Raw genomic sequence first — 19,279 nt, 5'->3', positions numbered from 1 at the left:
CCTGTGAGTGGCATCTTCACAACCATCCGTCATAAAAATATAAAATCTACCTGTAGATACGAGTGGGTACAAACCTCAGGAGATGGGAATTCTGTGGGCATGCTATCCCCCAGGGGGGAAGTGACGAGTGCACTGCCCAGGATGGATCTCATGTGGTGGGACATGACTTCCTGCTGCTCCACGCTGCAGTGGTTCTCCAAGGAGAGGATAACTGGGTAGTCGGATGTCTGGGGACGACCATACGGCATAAACACATCTCGTACATAGAGTGCTAATGGATGTCTTATGATACTGGATAATACTGGATACTAAACACACCTTGAAGGCATACTCTTTGATGGCTTGGATCGCGTCTCTGAAGAGGATCTTAGAGGTGAGTGTGTAGCCGTGGTAGATCACTGGCTCATCATCTGATCCGTCCCAGCAGTCCAGCTCCACACAGCGGCAGCCCTTCAGCAGAGCCCTGACAGAGTCACAACCAGCATTACTGACTGGACTACGAAAAGGCTACGTCAAGCCAGAGGGCTGTTGTTAGTAAACATCAGATGGTTAAAATAATAGGGGTGTAACCGTATGCGTATTTGTCTGCCTCAGTTCGATGTGACCTATGAACAACTAATGTCAACACAGAAAGTTTTGGCAGTGCACCAGTTGTTGTCTGTCAGCTGTAGCATGCTAGTCGGCTTATCCGGGCGAGTCAAGCTCAGTGGGCAGTGATTAGAGTCAAACTGTATGCCAACATTGTTCAAATGAAGTCAGGTATGTCTGTGGAAAAGTCCCAGCTAATGCTATAGAGTGTCTGTCGCTGCGGATATGAGACCATGCTCGGCCGTGGAGAATACAAAAAAATTTATTTTCTAATTTATTTTTTGTTTTTGTTGCAGCCCACTGAGAATTTACCGAACTGCAACTCCAAAACAGAGGTAGATACTGAGGTGTACCCTTCCACCCCTATAATATAACCAGTAACTTCTTTACAAAAAGATCCATATTGTGATGAATTGGTCTCTGTGCATCAAGCATTTACAGAATACAGGACATTAAAATACAATTAGTCTATAACCCTAATCATCCAAGACATTGTTGCTGACCTCTTTGCACAATCACAGGCACAAACTGACATCCTGCAGCCCTCAGCCTCCCCCCATTGGGATAGAGAGATACGCAGAAACCTAAAGTTGGATTAATATCTGCACACTGCAGTGATTTTATCAGTACTTCACAGGTACAGCAGGTGAATTCAAGACTTCAAGGACAGATTCATAAAAGCTGAATGAAAGCTGTCACCTGATATAAGCCTCCGTGCTGCTGGGCCCTTTGAGCTGATCCTCCATGAGATAGGTGTTGTGCGAGGAGGAGATGAAGTAGTGGTTGAGGGGATGGCTCATGTCCTGGTACACCTCTCTGTGATCGGAATTGAGGACCAAGGCGTCCGGATTGTGCAAGTACATGAGAAAACCATCTTTGGACAGCAGCTTTTTCTGCTTGGCTGAAGGAACACAAAGACAAGGCAGAACAACAGTGACCAGGGAGCCGCTCATTTATCCAACACAAAGGGTGTGAGTGAATAATGTCTCTCTTAAAGGATCTGATTACCCCTGTGCTAACCAGGGTTCAAACACAGAAGGTGTGGAACCCTACTGAGTTTGTGCTTGTCTATTAATATTTGTTGTCTTTGCTTTAAGCCTTGCTGAAAAGATGGTATGAATCAGTGAGTTATGTTCTGCACCTCTTTGCATTAAGTAAGCAGTCCGTCTTCAGCTGTGGTGTATGTACATGTATGTAAAGCTCTGCATGTAATAAATTATGTATCATTAAGACCACAGACAACACTGAATAGACTGGTCATTGTATATTGCATGTAGTAAAAGTTAATCTAGAAAATTAATACCAAGCTCTAGCCGTCATCAAAAGGCCTGTTTTAAGCGATTAGCTGTTTTGCCAACATGGTATTTGACTTGGAAGATATGTCGTACATCTGTCATCTTGACTTGGCAGAAAAGTACCAGTCAGTGCACTTCCCGTTTTTGTTTCGTCCACACTTTAAAGGCGCTTCTGTTTCATCAAAATGTATTCACCAGAGCAGAAAATGAAACAATAAATGAGACTTCTGGCTTTAGAGGTATTGTTAGGCTTATTTTTTTTTTTACTGTGGTCAGGGCTAGGCTAGTTTCCTCCTGCTTCCTGTCTTTATGCTAAGCTAAGCTATTCGCCTCCTGCATGAGAGAGGTATCAATCATCTAACTCCTTGCAAGAAAGAAAACAAACTTTCTTTACATGTCAACCTATTCCTTTAATCCAGGACCAACCCACAGAGCAGTACACATTCAGAAACACTGCTGTAAATAAACTAGAGTTAGCTCAAAGGTTATTTAATATCTGCAGTCCATGGAATATACGATCTCACAGACCAAATGTTTCCCTTTTTCTCAACACTGGGTCCCTGATGTTTGGACAGAAGATTGATGCCTCACAGCTCATATGACGGCCATATTATGAGTACAAAGAGGAAGACAAGAGAGGCTCTTTTTGCCCTGAAGCTCAAAAGACTAAAAAAGGTCTCTGCATAAAGAGAGCTCCTGTTACTGCACAGTGGATTACATCTCAAATCTCCTACTACTGATTCAGTGTCAGTTACAAAAGTTTAGGAAATGAAAGAAACACATCACCATCCAGCATGATTCAAGATCCCAAAAATAAATACAAAGCAAAATACAATAAATAGCTAAAATAAGAGTATCACAGCCCTGCTGGTTTTCAGTGGTTTACACCAGGACTGAGAACCACAGCTCTACCACAATAAGCACCAACCTGAAACATAAACATGTTATTACAGATGAGGTACTGACCATTTTCATCTGGCTCGCACTTCTCGATAATCTGGTGTGCGTCAGCCAGTGTGGCTTTCTCTCTCTGTTCTTTCATCAGGAATTCCACCAGGTTCTCTGGACTCATATAGCCCGTCGTTTTAGCGTACTCTCCGAAGATCACGTCGATTTCCTCCCGATGGGTCAACAGGTCATAGAAATGTTTTATTTCCTCTCCAGCCAGGTATCCAGATTTTGATTTGTCACATTTCTGTATGATAGAAACGTAATATGAAAGAGTATCCTTACATCCTCATGTATTACAACATATCTGCTCAGAACAATATGGGGTCTTAGGGGTGGGGGTTATTGTGAATACTTTATCATCAAAATGTGACTTCTTTTCGTACAACCTTTCAAACATCAGGCACATGCAAACACATATAAAACAAAACAGGACAAAACAACACTTTCATACAACTGTGCTGGGGGCCAACTTTTGTCAAAAGACAACAAAACTGAATTGACATCTGCTCAGTTAATCACATTTATTTCTTTTAAATTCAAATTTCAATCCATCAGTTTTAGCAAAGAGCTATTGTTAATTACCACATCGGACCTACTGGGCTTATTGTTAAAGATCGGTCATCGTTAGTGTTCTTTCTGCCTCTGAGCAGAACGGATTCAGTTTAGGGTGCGAAGGCTTAATTAGTATTATTATGTTTAATTAAATTACATAACTGACCATGCAGCAATGATAATCTGTTTTACAGCTCTTAGGGATATCTACCATTAACCTTCATCATTAAAAAGCTCTTAAACTCACCTTAAAGAGCATCTCTGCGTAGACGTCGTCCACTTCAATGTTAATCAGACGCATGAAGTTCTTCACCTCTGACTGACTCAGCTTATCATCCTCGTTCTTGTCCGCCTTCCTCAGGCAGCTGAGGATCCAGCTGAAAAGTTTTTAATGTAAGGAATGGATATGTAATGTCCATTCTTATCTTATGGGCCCTTGGGGTAGCTAAGGACCAATACCTAATAAATATTTAATAATTAGCTTAGAGCCCCCTCAGTGTAACCCCAGTGTAACTATCATGATAAGGATACTGCTCTGTCTTCTGCTGGAGGGTGAGTTTGCTCATGTTGGAGAGCATCTTCTGCAGGCTGTTGACCCACTGCTTGGCCTCCTCCTCCGAGCTGGCGATGAGGTCCAGGTTCTTGCGGCGGGCCTTGAACATGATGGAGAAGCAGCGGCCCTCCACCTGCTCCCCTGTGTACTTCCTCAGGCCCTCTGACTGACGGCCCATTCGCACCGCTGAGATGTCATCAAGTGAAACTGGACAAAGGAGGGAGCTGTAAATGTTACTTAACACTCAGGATATCATTTAACAAAGGAGCCACAGGAGTGATACAATATGACTTGTTCTGCTGAAAAAGAGAAGTTCCTTTGTACTTCTGGTATCTTTGGGCATCACAGACCAGCCTGCTTGGTAAACATGAACCTGCTGTTTACAGTTTACAGACGTCACATTACTGGTTTTCTCTGAACTGAATGTCAAAATGTTCGAACTTTACTGAAGCTTTAAGTCACTCACGTTGTTTGAGTTGTTTTCTGGATGCACCTTTAAGGGTTGCATGTTGTCATGACGACAGGAATAAAGCCTTCCCCATACTACGGTTATCAGACATGTTTATGGATGTGATCCCATATAACCAGAGCACTAATAAACCACTCCTCCACACACTATAAAACACTATCTTGATAAACACTGCCGTCATGAACAACCCAGTTGTGTACGGTAATACAACGATCTTTCTAACACAAAGACTTTTTATGGCTCTATGATCTGTCCTCCACTTTTATAATCCATGAAAGAGAAATCCACCTGAGCTGAGTCAAGATTTGGTAGACGAGTTTATAGTCGTATCATTACTGGGCACTAAAATAGATGATAAGTAATAGAGGTGGGGTACATGTTCTCAGCACCAGACATGTGTGCAAGAGTTTTGCTGGTGGGTCTCACACACATGCTTTTGGGACGCTGGGACAGCACTCACAGGTCTGGTTTGTCTTGAAGGTTTTCTTGGATTCGTGCCACATGGTCTTGCAGTCCTCCTGGAGTTTGAAGTAGCGGGTCTTCTTCCAGGACGAGGAGCGGACCTTGAGGAGGTCTCCCCCCTGCAGGAGGAACTGGAGGTCCATATCGCCCTCCATACCTGTGAAAACAGAGGAGCAGAGTGCAATTCAAACACATCAAACCTACCGAGCTGAAGCCCATTTTGACTCAGACCTTTGACCCCCGCTCTCTCGCCTCCTCCTTAACCTGCTTCCATCTCATCAGAAAACTCCATGAAAAGAGTGAAAGCCTAAAATCACAAAGCCAAATCGGGCAACCAAGGCTATGCAGCAACAAAACATGCCCGACCCTGCATGACCCTTTGGCCACATCTCCTACAAGATAGACTGAAACAACCTCCGCCTACCTAGGATCTTCACGTTCGTTTGTATAACCTCCTGGCTTCTGGCATTGCGGAGCATTTCCTCAGATCGGCTGAGCTGTGTTTGTCTCTGCAGGCAGGCCATGGTGCCCTGAGCTGCGGAACAACTAGCACACTGTCAATGAGTCGCCGGGGACAGACCAGTGTGTGGAAGGGCGTGTACCAGCCCCACTCAAAGTTCACTTCTCACCTCTGTCTGGACTCCCTTCAGGCAGTCAGCTGACAGACCTCAGCCACCTCACCGGCAACGCGTAATCTTCCACACAGGGCGGCAGCGGGAGGTTCAAACCAGGTCTGCTAACTGTGGCTGTTTCCTCATTTCACTGGATATTTAAGGAAACTAGATGACCACTCATCTTCTTTCTTTAGATAATAACCAGGCAGTGGAGCTAATGAACACGTGTTTCATTATAGTTGGATTATTTTAGCTGCTAGCTAATGATATTAAATGTAGTTAATTAGGTAGTTAGCAATAACAATAAAGTTGGTATAAAGCCAGAGGGTAATGCAACAACATTTTAAATGTGGCTAAGTGGAAAATATTAAATTAATGAGGCATTTAAAGATAATGTTAATAATTATTGTAATATATGTAATAGTTGTAATATATTGTAACAATACATTTGATTAGCTCCTGTAAGATTGAACGTTACGGCCTCATTCAGTGTAGTGACATTGCTGACTCAATGGCTCCATCTAGCGGCGCCGTCGCGGTACTGTCGGCTGCTGTGATTTAAATCAACCCGACCGGGTTTACTCATTTAAATAAATATACAGGCTACGTGCTAAAAACAGGTCCACACACATTGAATGCGAACAGAGGAATGTGTCCTCTTGACGACAGCGCTTGTTTTAGCGGTTGTTAGTCTTCTGTGTTGGCTGTGCGCAGTTTGGATTTGGGCAAAACACTGTTTCTGTTCGCAGAAAGGTGCAGGCTGGATGAAAGGGGCCACACCTTTTGGCAGAGTATAAACGAATGTTTAAAAGTCTACAGGTGCTCACATATCACCCAGTGCTGTAAATGCTCGCAGTCAGCGGAGAAACAAGTTAAGACTTCAACAATTAAAGTGGAAGATAAATGAGTAAATGTTTCCCCCAATGCCACTGTCGCCTGCGGACTGTAAGACGCACTTTAACTTGACTCCAAAATGTGTCCTACCGTTTTTCTTTTCGATCCCGTTCGTTTCCATCCTCTTTGAGTGCTATCTCTTCTTTACGCAGTAGGGTCTCTTCTTTTCTCGTTTCACTTTATGCACCGTTTCATCTAAAGTTGTCTCTCCTTCTTCCCATGTGCGCAACTCGGTAAGAAAACCTGAGTCTGGGATTATTTAAACCGAGAGCGAGCCCAGCACACCTAAGGCAGCGACACAGGTGGGTTTCTCCTGGTCTGAATGGTGTCAGTGCTCTTGCAGCCTCCAACACCGGTTTGACAAGCCTGCCATGTAAGCAACAGTGCTGATGTCACTGCTAGGTTACACCTTAAACACCAGCTTTTGCCATCTGGTATGGGACTGGTTAACATACAGGTTGACTTAGCATTTGAATCACATTATCAGTCGGTCTTTGCACCTGTGGCCAAAAATGAGAAAAAGTTTCTATAATGCAGGCCTTTTATGATCCTGTTTTCTAAAACACTTCAGGGACATTCCTCGCCTAGAGGAAACCCTAGATGTGAATAAACAGGGAGGGGACGTTAACCTGAGAAAGCACCCATAAGCCTCAAGATACTGTAATCAGGTTTTAGAAGTTATATTTAGTGTAGAAATTGTTTCATTTCATGTTTCGTGTCTATAGTTGACTTCTGCTAAAGCCTTAGTCAACTGTGTTTTCAAAAGGACACCTGTTCCTCATTTCAACACAGAGTAAACATGATCAAGAAGGCTGAACAGCACAGTTGGCTTGATGCCCGTCCACATAGTTGACAGTGAGCTTGAGCATATTGGTTTCACTGAATGGGACAGATGAAGTTTTTTTGCTTTCCTTTTCATGTGGAGCTTAGCCTTGGCAGGATAATAGCACTGCAATCACTGGTGCGTTTGGGCTCTTGTGGCTCTCAGCACTTCCCTTTCAGGTCTGGCTTACCCTCGGCGCACTGTCAGCATCAGGATGAGTGAGCTTTAATGCAGCACCGGGGGGGAAAGCTTCCGGGCAAGGACCGACCACCTCCAAACTCCACGAGGTTTTGGGAAACAGAGTGCAACATTGTCTTTAGCTTTGTGGGTCTGGATGCATGTTTGAGAACAAAAGAAGTAGGTTCTTTTCTTAAATGCATAAGAAACTAAAACTGCTTGTGATTTTTAAAATTAACTTTAGGAAGAAAACATGCATTTTGTCTTGGTTTCACATTTCATACACTTACACACCTTCATCTGGGAGCTTCTGTGCTCTACATGAGCCACCTGGGCTCAGGTTTCTTGCTCAAGGGCACCTTGAAGTAACCAATGAGGCAGGAGAGAGTGTACATATTCACCTTACTTTTATTCCTTTAGCAACTTAACTTAACTTAAAGCATCTGCTTATTAAACAAAAAAGAACACTTTCCATGATAATAGAAGGCGGTGGTGATTCAGAGTTATGTTAAATCAATATATCCCAGATTTCTATTAACAGAAATAAATGTCATAAAACGTCTCTTCAATTGAAAACGCTGTAAACAGACCTGACGTCTCCTGCCTGTGAGAGTCTGTTTCTTTTCTTGTTGTCTGTGCCTGTTCAACAAGCATGAACCGGCCCCACTGTTTCCTCACATACCACTGATACCATCCGTAGTTTTGCTTTTGCCCAAAACATCCTCATATCTCAGGGCACTGCTACAGTGACTTCATGCAATTCCTGGGTTACCAAAGGATACCGCCCAAAGACGTTACACTGAGTTAAGAATGCTGTAGTTGGTCGAGTTTCGAGCATTGCACATCTGCTTTTCATAACTTCTTTGCAAGTTCCACATTTCAACATGGAGACTGAAAGATTAACAAATAAACTTTAAACATACAGTATCTGTCTGCAAGGCAGAAAGTAGCAACGTGTATTTACTTAAGTTCCAGTATAATTTTCAAGTATTTGTGCTTTTCTTGAACATTTCCATTTTATGCTTCTTAATATTATACTCCACTACATTTCATAGGGAAATAGCCCACTGTACTTACTTACTGTATTAACAGCTATAAGATTACTACTCACTTTTCAAGATTTTACATACAACACATAGATTGAGTTTATAAAACTACTCACTACTTATTTATTACTTAAATCAGTTAAAATAGACCTTTTTCACTGCAGCCATTTTGACTAATTAAATTAAATAGTAAGATAAACACGGGTGTTACCATTGATTCTAATTAGGGATCTGCTCCATTCAGGTCAAACAGAGTAAGTATGTTGCTATTGTGCATGTTGGCTCACTGGAAAGGCTCTGCTACACTAAATGGAACAGACCTTTAATCAGTATTATTAGTAACACCTGTGTTTACCCTACTATTTCATGTCAAAATGACTGCTGTGAAAAAGGACTAGTAGCACATATACTGCTTACATGTTTATGTTAATGATGATCCAGTGGCCATTCTGCATCATGAATAGTTTTGCTCCTTTAGTAACATTTTGAATGCAGGACTTTTAATATTTCTATGATATTTCCTATAGGCCTTTCAAATGTAACTGTGCACCAATGAGCAAAAAGGTGTGCAAGAAAGAAAAGTACAAAAGGCCCACAGTTAGTAGAGGCATTAGCGCCCTCTATTGGATTTACTGTGCATACTTTTACAGGTACGGAGTGTAAAAATAGCGTATGTGTTGTCTAAAGGTTCAAATATTTTAACCAAACCCGCATGATATGGTCCATAAACTATAACTCAGTACTGTGGTCCAGCTCAATATGATTTCTGTTAACGAGTTGTTCGGATTTTACAGACGTTTGGCAGATCTTGCCACACTCAAGATGGCGTCATCTCTATGCCTCCTACCGGGTTCGTACGTAATGCGTCAGTCGCGCGTAAACGTGTGTTGACAGGAGCGTCAGCAGCGTCAGCAGCGTCAGGAGTTGTCAGCGAACAGCAGCAGCAGCAGCAGCATCGGAGACGAATGGAGTAACTAATCACAAAGATATTATTCCAGACAGCGGCTCTGTTGTTATTTAGAAGCATTGTTTACACCGTTCAAACAACGACACGATGGCCGACGACCAGTCCTCTCAATCCTGGTCAATCGACAGGGATGACTACGAACTCAATGAGGTGATAGGTGAGTAGCTTAGCTTGCTAAAGTTAGCATCCTAGCCTCCCCTGTCCCCACAGCCAACTGCTACTAGCCAGCTAGCATTGCCTGTCTGGAGCTAACAGAAGGCCAGTTACAACCCGTAGCTACATGGCAGGCAGGTTAACAGCTCTGCACAGCCCCCCCTCCCCACAGCTAGGCCAAATTAATTATCGGTTTCTGCTAGTTGGTGAGCTAATGTGAGATGGCTTCTTAGCACGGCAGCTCGAAGCTAAGCGGCTAGCTGACACGTTAGCCTACAGTGCGTGAAGATTGGTGAGTTGTTGGAGGGTGGTGCTCCCTTTACTGAAGGTATGACACGGATTATACTGAGACATGCTCATACTTCAGTCTAGGTAACGTGACTGATTATTCTGAACAAGGGAGTTGGTCTGATGTGCTATTTCACTGCAGTTTTCTATCATTCAGTTACATTTTGATAGATAAACTATGTTAATACTGTAAATGACCTTAGTCCCTAATGTAGGAAACTAGTTTCTATTCAGATTTTTCTCACATCGCTCACAAAAGTTTTAGTTGAGCTGTCATATTCTGACTGCTGTCTTCTAAAGTCAAAGGCTCTTGTGCTCCCACAGTGTGGTGATGGCTTCACTCTTAATATTATTTACCCACAGGGAGCGGAGCCACTGCAGTTGTCCAGGCAGCATTCTGCAAGCCGAGGAAGGAGAAGGTGGCCATCAAACGCATCAACCTGGAAAAGTGTCAAACGAGCATGGATGAGCTCCTGGTAAGAAACTGTCGCAGTGTGGGCCAGTATCTGCAGTCCAGATGTTCCTTATGTGTGGGTTGGCGGGGTCAGGTCAGTCAAGGCCAGATCAAAAGCTCGATACCACAACAAGCACTGAGTACAAGAGCTGGGTGAAATCACTAAGACACATTATAAAGACAAGTTCAACGTGAATTAATAATGTAATGTTCCTGTGCAGTAATGTTTAACTAGCTGAGCACTGAAATAAGGTTTCCTTCACATTATTTTAGTTTTGAATGTTGCTGTTTTGCAATCACTCGTCTGTTATGTAGCTCATTACCCCTTAGTTATCAGCCTTTCAGAAAGCCTGTGAATGGGTTAGAGATAAATGTGCAAGAGAAAGTTAAACTATGGAACAACAAAAAGAAAATCAGTCAATCTTTTATGTATAAATATTTTGTGATCCACCCATGTGATTGGCTGACAAACTAAACTCTGGTGAACACTGTAGGTGCAGGCACTTAAATCTCTGTGATTTTATATTGCATTAACATATATGTTGTGATACAGTAGTTCAGGGTGTCCTGCAGCATTTTGTAGTAGAGGACTCCCACCTCGCCTGAACTCAAGAGCAACTCCGCCAAATTATTACATTTTAATAAAATCAAAATTCAATTTGAATTACTTTGGGGAAAATAAATGCACAAATGCTGTGTATTTAATGCTGTGATATGATGTGAATGTGAGGTGACTGTTCAAACACTTTTCTGTAACTGGATTCAAAATTAGCTGTCAGGATCTTTCTGACTCACCTCTGCAGGTGATTTATTCATCTCTCACACTGTGTGTTAGCTTTCTCGTAACTAATCTTCACAGCATGTCGCAATATCTGACTAAACGAAAACCTTACTCTTCCCAAGATAAACAGCCAAATCAGTCACAATCAGGTTCAATTGTGTGAGTGGAAAAAGCACACTAACAGCAGGCTGAGGTTAGTTTTCATAATCACCCGTTGGACACGTTTTATCCAGTATAGTTTGAAATGAGTTGATAGGTAATTAATCACATTGATGCTTTTATTGTTGGTTGATTTGTTCCCCACACAGGTCTATTATAATCACAAATATTAAAGAGACTTTATTTTGTAAAATCGGTCTCTATATATATATATATATATATATATATATATATGTTCCCTTATCGGCCAGCTCTACCCTACAGTTACAAATGTGCTTTTTGTGCTGACGTTTTGTTGTTTCACCTGTGCAGCAGAGGGAATAAAGGACGAGAAAATGAAACTTAAGGTAGAACGTCTGAGAGATGACTTAGCATCAATCATTTCAACCTCACCCTAGCAATATTATTGCCTTTCAAGGACTGTCAAATATCCACATTACAACATTTGCTATCTGATGTATATATTCCATTACATTCCCCTATCTCCCAGGACTTCCACCTACCTACCCAGTCATTACATAATATATCCAGGTCCTGAATTCACCTCAATCTGCCATCTAGGTTAAAAATGTCTTGGCCTGGTGGCTCAGTGGTGATGTAACCCAGGTTACTCCACTGTCTGGAGTCAGGCACAGCGTACTGCTGGTTTAGGACAGGTTGAAAGTGGGGGAAGAGTGATAGCAGGGATTGGCTTGTCTAATTCAAACTACTCTTCAGTTAGATTTTACTGGCTTAAGCTTACATCAAAAGATCAAATCCTCCTTAAGACACAGTATGACTGTGCTTCAGTTTGTCACGGAAACTGTAATATAAATATTTAGTTAGTGCTTTGCTTTGTACCGCAACATTTCTGCTCCTTGTGTGACCTTGCGTCCCATATTTTCTTCTCTGTGCAGAAAGAGATCCAGGCTATGAGCCAGTGCCACCACCCGAACATTGTGTCTTATTATACCTCCTTTGTGGTGAAGGATGAACTGTGGCTGGTGATGAAGCTGCTCAGTGGTGGTAAGTGCTATAATGTTCAAAGGAACGTGGCTTTGGACTTGACTTTGCTAACTCTTATCTTCACCTTGACTTTGACTTGACTTTCTGTGTCAGACCTCCTTACCTTTCTTTGCCTGAATGTTTGGATTAAGCCACCAGGGTGTGGTTGTGGTGGTTGTTGCTGTCATTGACTTTATTACTGGCAATTCTGGGTCATCATTTGTGTTTGCTGGTTTTTCTTACTCCCAGAGATAAAGGGCCAAGTTGATGTAACAATGAGATATTTTTAGGTTTTCTGATTAATACTACAGCAGTCACTCATTGAGCATCTACTCAACTACAACACCAAAGCCACTGGTGTATCTGTTAAGCTAGTAAGGCTGATATCAATGGGATACAGTTACAAACAGTAATGCTAGATTACATGAATGAGTGTGTGTGTTTCTGGAAAAAAAGTGGGTGTAAAGTCAAGTTTCTCTGACTTGTGACATTTCATTAATTTGTTTAACAAAGCCAAAGTTGGTCACCTGATATTTGTCAGTGTTAAATTTACAGTCACATGGAAGCACACAAGAGGTCGGGGGCTGCTGTTGGTGCACTTCTCGAAAGGAGGACACAGCTGCGAGTTTTGTTTACTGTACAAACCACTACCAGATAGACGCCACTCAGTACTACTTGCCAAACCGGAGTTCCATCCATGTACTGTCAGCATGTCTTGTGACAAGTCTCTGCCTCTCTCTCAGGCTCAGTGTTGGACATCATCAAACATATCATCTCTCGTGGTGAGCACAAGAGCGGAGTGTTGGATGAGGCCAGCATCGCCTCCATCCTGAAAGAAGTCTTGGAGGGGCTGGAGTACCTTCACAAAAATGGGCAGATTCATCGGTGAGCTCTAATGATTTTAGGTTGCAGGGCCTTGTTAGCACTGTGTTAGTGCAGTTATATGTCCCATCATACTCTCCTTCCTCAGCTATGGCACTGAGCCTTTCATCTCTGCAAATGAGCGTGTGGTTTGAACTAGACCTCGCTCCTTCAATATTTAATACAGTGAAAATGCATAATTGAGGAGGTTTGTTTTACATAAAAGTTCATTGCAGGAACACTGAACCACCACTGAGAAGAAAGGCCTCTTTATCCTCTGTGCCTTGCTGTAGGATGAGTGTAATTATTTCAAATTAACATGCTAAGGTCTCTAACAAACAGGTTTTCTTTAGTCAAATTCTTATGATTTTAAAAAATACAGTTATTTTGGAAGTTATTTTTTTAAATGTATCTTATGTTACAGCATGCAGTATGGTGTAGTGTGAGTGGACAGTTCATTCAGCAGCTGCTGATTGAGCTCAGATGCTGTGGTTAACTCACTTATATCTAATAAGGAGAGGGGAGGGGAGGGAGGTGGTTGAGGCCCAGTTAATCCACTCATATTCTTTAAGCAAACAGAAATCAGGTTGGATTAAAATGAGGTAGATCAAAGGTGCAGCTTTAACGTGTGCAAGAGTAAAGAGTGTTTGTTCATTTTCAGAGTCGGTATGTGCAGTCTAATCACTCCTCTGTTGGTGCATGACTTGTGACAACGTAGTTGTTTATCATGTTTCAACCCTCCTTCTATTCACACACAGGGATCTAAAAGCTGGAAATATTCTTCTTGGGGAAGATGGATCCGTGCAAATTGCTGGTACAGTGGTTTTGTTTTATCTTCATCTGCAGATGATAGTCACAGTTTTACGTCCCTCTGATACATTATCTAGTTGAACAAACAAGGCCCACATTGTACTTTTTGATGGAGATTAGTTTGTCTTAATATTTAAGAAGTTTAAGTAGCTTTTCTCTAATTCTTTTCTTTCTGTCACACATTGTGAATCACACACACACACACTCCCCAGACTTTGGTGTGAGTGCCTTTCTAGCAGCAGGAGGAGACATGACTAGGAACAAGGTTCGGAAGACATTTGTGGGGACGCCGTGCTGGATGGCCCCTGAGGTCATGGAGCAGGTGGGAGGCTAGTTTTGTAGATGGCATCTTTGTCTCCCTCTGTTTTCTCTCTGTAATGCCTCATAACTGATAAAAAGAAGGCTTAAGCACTCTGTTCACTTGGTTCTGTTTTTAAACCGCAGGTCCGCGGCTATGACTTCAAAGCCGACATCTGGAGTTTTGGGATAACCGCCATTGAACTGGCCACTGGGGCTGCACCATATCACAAATACCCACCGATGAAGGTAACTGTGCGCGCTTACTGGTACTTTGCTCAATGTCAGTATGGCAGCTCTGTCTCTTCATGGCACAAGCTACATCTGTCTACTTGAGTAACTCAAATGTAATTTTCTAATTTCACCAGTCCACTTTAAATTAAGACAATAAGACAGTAATTCTGTAGCCTGTTACACTTATTGGTGCAAATTATGGAAGTGCTGATGTATTATGAAGAAACATTTGTTTCTGCCCAGCCAGTCTGCCTACACAGTGTAGCTTTGATACGATTTTAATTAACAGTTGGTTTTATATCAGTTTACTGACAAAGCTGATCTTTGTGTGTCTGTAGGTGCTGATGCTGACTTTGCAGAATGACCCTCCTTGTCTGGAGACAGGCATCACAGACAAGGAAATGGTGAAGAAGTATGGCAAGTCCTTCAGGAAGATGCTCTCCCAGTGTTTACAGAAAGATCCAGAAAAAAGGTCCGTTAATCCCCAAATCCTTTTTTCCCCTCCTAATCCCAGATTAAAGCTGTTTTTCTTTCCATTAGATTCCCCAGTTGTGTAATGAATATAATGAAGAGCCTTGTGTCTCTTTTCCTATTTAGGCCAACTGCAGCTGAGTTGCTGAAGCATAAATTCTTCACAAAAGCCAAAGTGAGCCTAACGTCACTATTATAAAGATAAACCGATATATTTAGTGTGTTTTTAAAGTAATCTTTATAGATCCTGTAAGAAATGTCTGTCTTTCTGTTACAGAACAGCGAGTATTTGCAGGAGAAGCTCCTATATAAAGGTCCCACAATCACTGAGCGATCAAAAAAGGTTTGACAGTCATTACTAATACGCTTTGTTGCCTAATACTATTGCCTAATGCATGCTGGAATACGCCCCTTTCAACTCTGAAAAGGATGTACCAGAAAGAGGGTTAGTGTGTGTGTGTGTGTGTGTGATGAATGAGTTAATATTAAGTGTTGCACCTTTTTGCTTGTGTTTTTTGTTTGTTTTTCTATGCATTGTGTAGGTGCGTCGTGTGCCTGGCTCGAGCGGCCGTCTCCACAAGACGGAGGATGGTGGTTGGGAGTGGAGCGACGACGAGCTGGATGAGGAGAGTGAGGAAGGAAAAGCTGCTGTCGCAGCTCTGCGGGTGAGACTGTACACTGCACCCTTACTGCCAACAGATGGTGCTGTTGGACTGTTAGTCTGAACAAGGTTCACTTTTGTTGAGGCCTCCTGCCTCAGTGTCAGTGTAGGTCAAGTTCAGGTTAATCAGGTAAATCAACTAAAATACACCAGATTACACAAATATATCTTGATCTTGATTGTATTTCTGACTATAATTAACAAATATTTCAAATAGTGAAAAGAAATGCCACTTATTACGGAAAGGTGTTTCATTGTGCAAGTTGATTGTGTATTTACAGTGACTGTGCCTGTTCAGGGATGTGGCATGGCCTCAGTTTGAGAAAGAGTTGTACCTAATTGCTTATTTGACAAGGTTTAGTTCTTTCAGAGCAAAAGACATAATTGTAGAAAATCTGTCTTCTCAGGAACAGACAGCCGCTCAGATCACCTGTTATATAATTATTCTGTCCAATGTGTGTTCACACTCAATTTATGTCTTGGTGTGGGATTTTACTGTCTGTTATCTTAACTGTGATTTCAGTTAAGCCCTGTGTTTGAAGTCACCCTGTGTCAAATTCCTTTAATCCTGCAATACATCATTCCATACATTGGGGGGAAGAAATGAGAATTGCATGTTTTTAATCCTGACAACCTGTCATGTCCATTCTGCAGTCACCCAGAGTGAAGGACGGGTCCCAGAATATGGAGGTGAGTCCATCTATAGTGGACATGACATGAACATCTTGATTTATTTTAAGGCCTTGACAGAGCAATCTGCATGACTGTCCTATGTGTGTCCTCTGTTTTTCCATTGTTGTAAAACTCTGAACACCCGCTGATTTTTATCTGCATATTCGTGTCTATTAGCTCTTTCCACCAGCCGACGGCTCCACAGGACATCTGCAGCCACCTGGTGCAGCACACGAGAGCCCTGCGAATGTGAGCCAGGCAGGAGAGGACGCTCCACCGCAGGCTCCCACTCAAACAGCGAGCCCTTCACATGCACCCACTGCTCAGGTAAACACATGAAAATGAGTAAGAGGAGTGCTTATAGATCAGGGAGAGGGATCCGCCCTGTGTTGCTCCTACTGAATAGAATTGACTTGAATCAAATCCGTTCTTGACATCCATAGTTTAGGGCAGAGATTATGAACCAGTACCTCTGGCCTACTGTTGAAAAAGCTGAAGTTATACAAAGTTGCTTTGCGGTAACAACTCTACTGTTCTACTGTTGCAGGACCCAGCTGCAGCCAACGCCAGTGTTCCCATCAGCCTTGTCCTGAGACTGAGGAATCCCAAGAAGGAACTCAATGACATCCGATTTGAGTTCATGTCTGGCAGAGGTTGGGACCCATCAGTTAGCTTTTTCTCTTTTGTCTCATTCTTAGAGAATCCAGACTCAAGTCTAACTCTTTGCCTGTCTGTTTTCAGATTCTGCTGATGGAGTTTCTCAGGAGTTGGTCTCAGCAGGTCTAGTTGATGGGAGGGACTTAGTAATTGGTAAGTAAGAGATAGAGTTCTTTATGATGGGACGTAATCTCTGGTGCACAGATAGGTCAGTTTACTTGAAATAGATAATCCATCACAGTAAACAAAATGCTTATGCAAGTTAACAATTAATGCTATACTGAAATCATTACAAACAAGACAAGGTGTATTTAAGAATTCTAAAATATTTTGGAAAAAGATGTTAACTATATGTGCTTTATTGTAAAAGTGTGCATCCCATTGGTACATTATGACTCCAGCATAGCAGGTTTATGTTTTTACTGTGGGAATGCAGTTCTAAAACGACCGATCATGATGGAAAAGTTCTTAAATTAGCTGGTCATCTGACACGGACCTCTCACTTCCTTTTGTCTCCTGTCTAGTTGCTGCCAATTTGCAAAAAATTGTTGATGATCCTCACAGTAACAAAAATGTGACTTTTAAATTGGTAAGTACACAGCATACATTTCTTCCACTGATGTATATATTTTACAGGTTTTATGTGATTAGTTATTGTTATATATTTAAAGATGGCCAGTGCAGTTTATGATGTTGTTCCCTCTCTCCCAGGCGTCCGGCGTGGAGGAGTCTGAAATCCCTGATGATGTTAAACTCATTGGATTTGCGCAGCTCAGCATCAGTTAAGTCAAGTAAAGCCAGCAACAAAGGACAGAAACTAATGGTATTGCACAGCTGCATTGTAGTCAATTCCAAGAAACCACTACTGCCAAAGAGAGGAGGAAGAGGAAGATTATGAGGAAGAGGAAACACGAGGCTGGCAGGAGTGTGACACTACTGCAGGATGCATGAGGACCACATTGAGAAGAGGCTCAGTTCATCACAGGAATCACACTTGAAACGTTTACAGTGCGCTTATACAGTAAATGGGAGAAGAGATGCAATCAACTATATCAACTCCTAATTTCTTTTTCTTTTTTTCTTCCTCTTCATACATAAGCACAATCCAAACCATCTCCTGCCAGTACTGGAAGTGATTGCCTTTTTATTTTATTTCTTTCTTTTTTTTTTTTTTTTAAATCAACTGTGCCACTAAACTCAAGAGTGTCGTGCCACCGTTATATGGCACTTTATGCTACACTGAAATTGAAAAGTGTAGGTTCAGCCTTAGTCAAACTGTAGATTTTACCAGTGCTTTGGTGAACAATTGAGTCTATTTGTGATTATTAGGTGTATTCTGTGTACACCTATACAAGAAATTTAAGAAAATCTCCCATAACACTGATGCAGATAACTTGTAAACACACTGTAGCATAGTTTTAGTTTTGTAATTCTGTAAATTCAGATGGATTTTTACTTAAAATGTAAGAAAACTAGCAGATTCCTGTATAAGGCAGCCCAAGGCGTGTGGTGGTTTTGTCAAAACAGAACCAAAGAGTTTGATCTCTGACTGCACTGCTGAAAACATTCAAATCCACAAAATCAACTGCAACTCCTCTGTCCCATTACTGCAGTTACAACACTTTGTCAGATGGCGATTTCTCGAGGTATTCAAAGACAGGATTATTTTCAGACTGAGACCTGCCTAATATTCTTGTACTATGCAATACGTATATTCTTTTCACCTTATGTGACCACTGGTTGCTGATAATATTTCTCTTGGGTTGAATAAAAGCACTTTTTGCGTTTGTACCTCACAGGGAGTTCATGAAGTCAGCCAGCCAGACGGGCAGCTTAAAGAACCCGCAGTAAGAACTCACTTACATTTTCACAAGCAGTCAACCAAGTGAACGCCAACAGACAGACACGGGTAATTGCTGTCTTCTATGTACCCTTGTCAGAGCTAATTTATCCTGTTTACCGTTACTGATCAAACAGCTGGGATGAATCCTGAATGCTGGCAATGGTTGTCGAACCTGGGGCTGCTCGTGTTACAGGCTGAGTGCTGATGGACTTCTGTGGAGAGGCGTGCACGCTCAAAAACTGAAAATGTTCTACCTAATTGAAATAAAGTTTCAAAGGGGCAGTTCATCCAAATTTTAAGAAAACAAAAATAGATTGTGTGGTATTTAGCCAGGCAGATAGTTTTGATTCAATTAGTTGGTTTTGAGGTGGTTTCTGCCTCCAGCAATGCAATGGAGGCAAATGGTCCATGCCTTTAAGCCAGACTGAATTAAATACACTATTGTATGGGTTGCCATGAAATTTGCCACATATACTCATGGTCCCCAAAAGGAAGAGTCCTACTTCCTTCACTTTTCATCTAGCCCCGCCAGCATGTCCAAATCTAAAGTCCTTTTGTTATAT

General features: G+C 42.0%; 2 protein-coding genes across 4 annotated transcripts in view; one reads left to right on the top strand and one right to left on the bottom strand.

The window, feature by feature from the left end:
- The window catches only part of plcd1b (phospholipase C, delta 1b), a 10,255-nt gene extending 3,471 nt beyond the window's left edge, over positions 1–6,784 (bottom strand). Inside the window, exons 1-8 of one of the 3 annotated variants that reach the window (XM_035671421.1) lie at positions 6,469–6,784; positions 4,869–5,027; positions 3,918–4,146; positions 3,634–3,763; positions 2,850–3,078; positions 1,288–1,489; positions 319–463; positions 75–227 (exon numbers count right to left, since the gene is read on the bottom strand). In XM_035671421.1, coding sequence (XP_035527314.1) covers positions 75–227; positions 319–463; positions 1,288–1,489; positions 2,850–3,078; positions 3,634–3,763; positions 3,918–4,146; positions 4,869–5,027; positions 6,469–6,499 — 1,278 coding nt within the window. In that variant the 5' untranslated portion in view covers positions 6,500–6,784. Of the gene's footprint in view, positions 1–74; positions 228–318; positions 464–1,287; positions 1,490–2,849; positions 3,079–3,633; positions 3,764–3,917; positions 4,147–4,868; positions 5,028–5,294; positions 5,416–6,468 lie in introns of those variants that run through there. The other 2 variants (XM_035671419.1, XM_035671420.1) reach the window with 2 other exon arrangements.
- Positions 6,785–9,330: 2,546 nt separating this feature from the next.
- LOC118335198 (serine/threonine-protein kinase OSR1-like) lies at positions 9,331–18,069 on the top strand. The gene is made up of 17 exons (XM_035671418.1): positions 9,331–9,548; positions 10,196–10,308; positions 12,123–12,231; positions 12,954–13,095; positions 13,830–13,885; positions 14,094–14,203; positions 14,326–14,427; positions 14,751–14,884; positions 15,010–15,058; positions 15,161–15,226; positions 15,426–15,548; positions 16,199–16,234; positions 16,394–16,543; positions 16,764–16,869; positions 16,958–17,026; positions 17,398–17,462; positions 17,585–18,069. Exons 1-17 carry the CDS (start codon positions 9,479–9,481, stop codon positions 17,657–17,659), a joined length of 1,575 nt encoding a protein of 524 aa, XP_035527311.1. The 5' UTR covers positions 9,331–9,478; the 3' UTR covers positions 17,660–18,069.
- Positions 18,070–19,279: the final 1,210 nt, after the last annotated feature.

The sequence above is a fragment of the Morone saxatilis genome, unplaced genomic scaffold (genome assembly GCF_004916995.1).
Source record: "Morone saxatilis isolate NCDOM2014 unplaced genomic scaffold, NCSU_SB_2.0 Contig23, whole genome shotgun sequence".
Lineage (NCBI taxonomy): Eukaryota > Metazoa > Chordata > Actinopteri > Moronidae > Morone > Morone saxatilis.
Note: the sequence above shows the minus strand (reverse complement) of the source record. Positions and strands in the feature narration are given on the sequence as shown.

Coding starts and splice junctions, on each gene's coding strand:
- LOC118335198 (XM_035671418.1), top strand. CDS start 9,479: ATGGCCGACGACCAGTCCTCTCAATCCTGGTCAATCGACAGGGATGAC. Junction 14,885..15,009: donor CAGAAAGATCCAGAAAAAAG/GTCCGTTAATCC, acceptor TTTCCTATTTAG/GCCAACTGCAGCTGAGTTGC. Junction 15,059..15,160: donor AATTCTTCACAAAAGCCAAA/GTGAGCCTAACG, acceptor TTTCTGTTACAG/AACAGCGAGTATTTGCAGGA.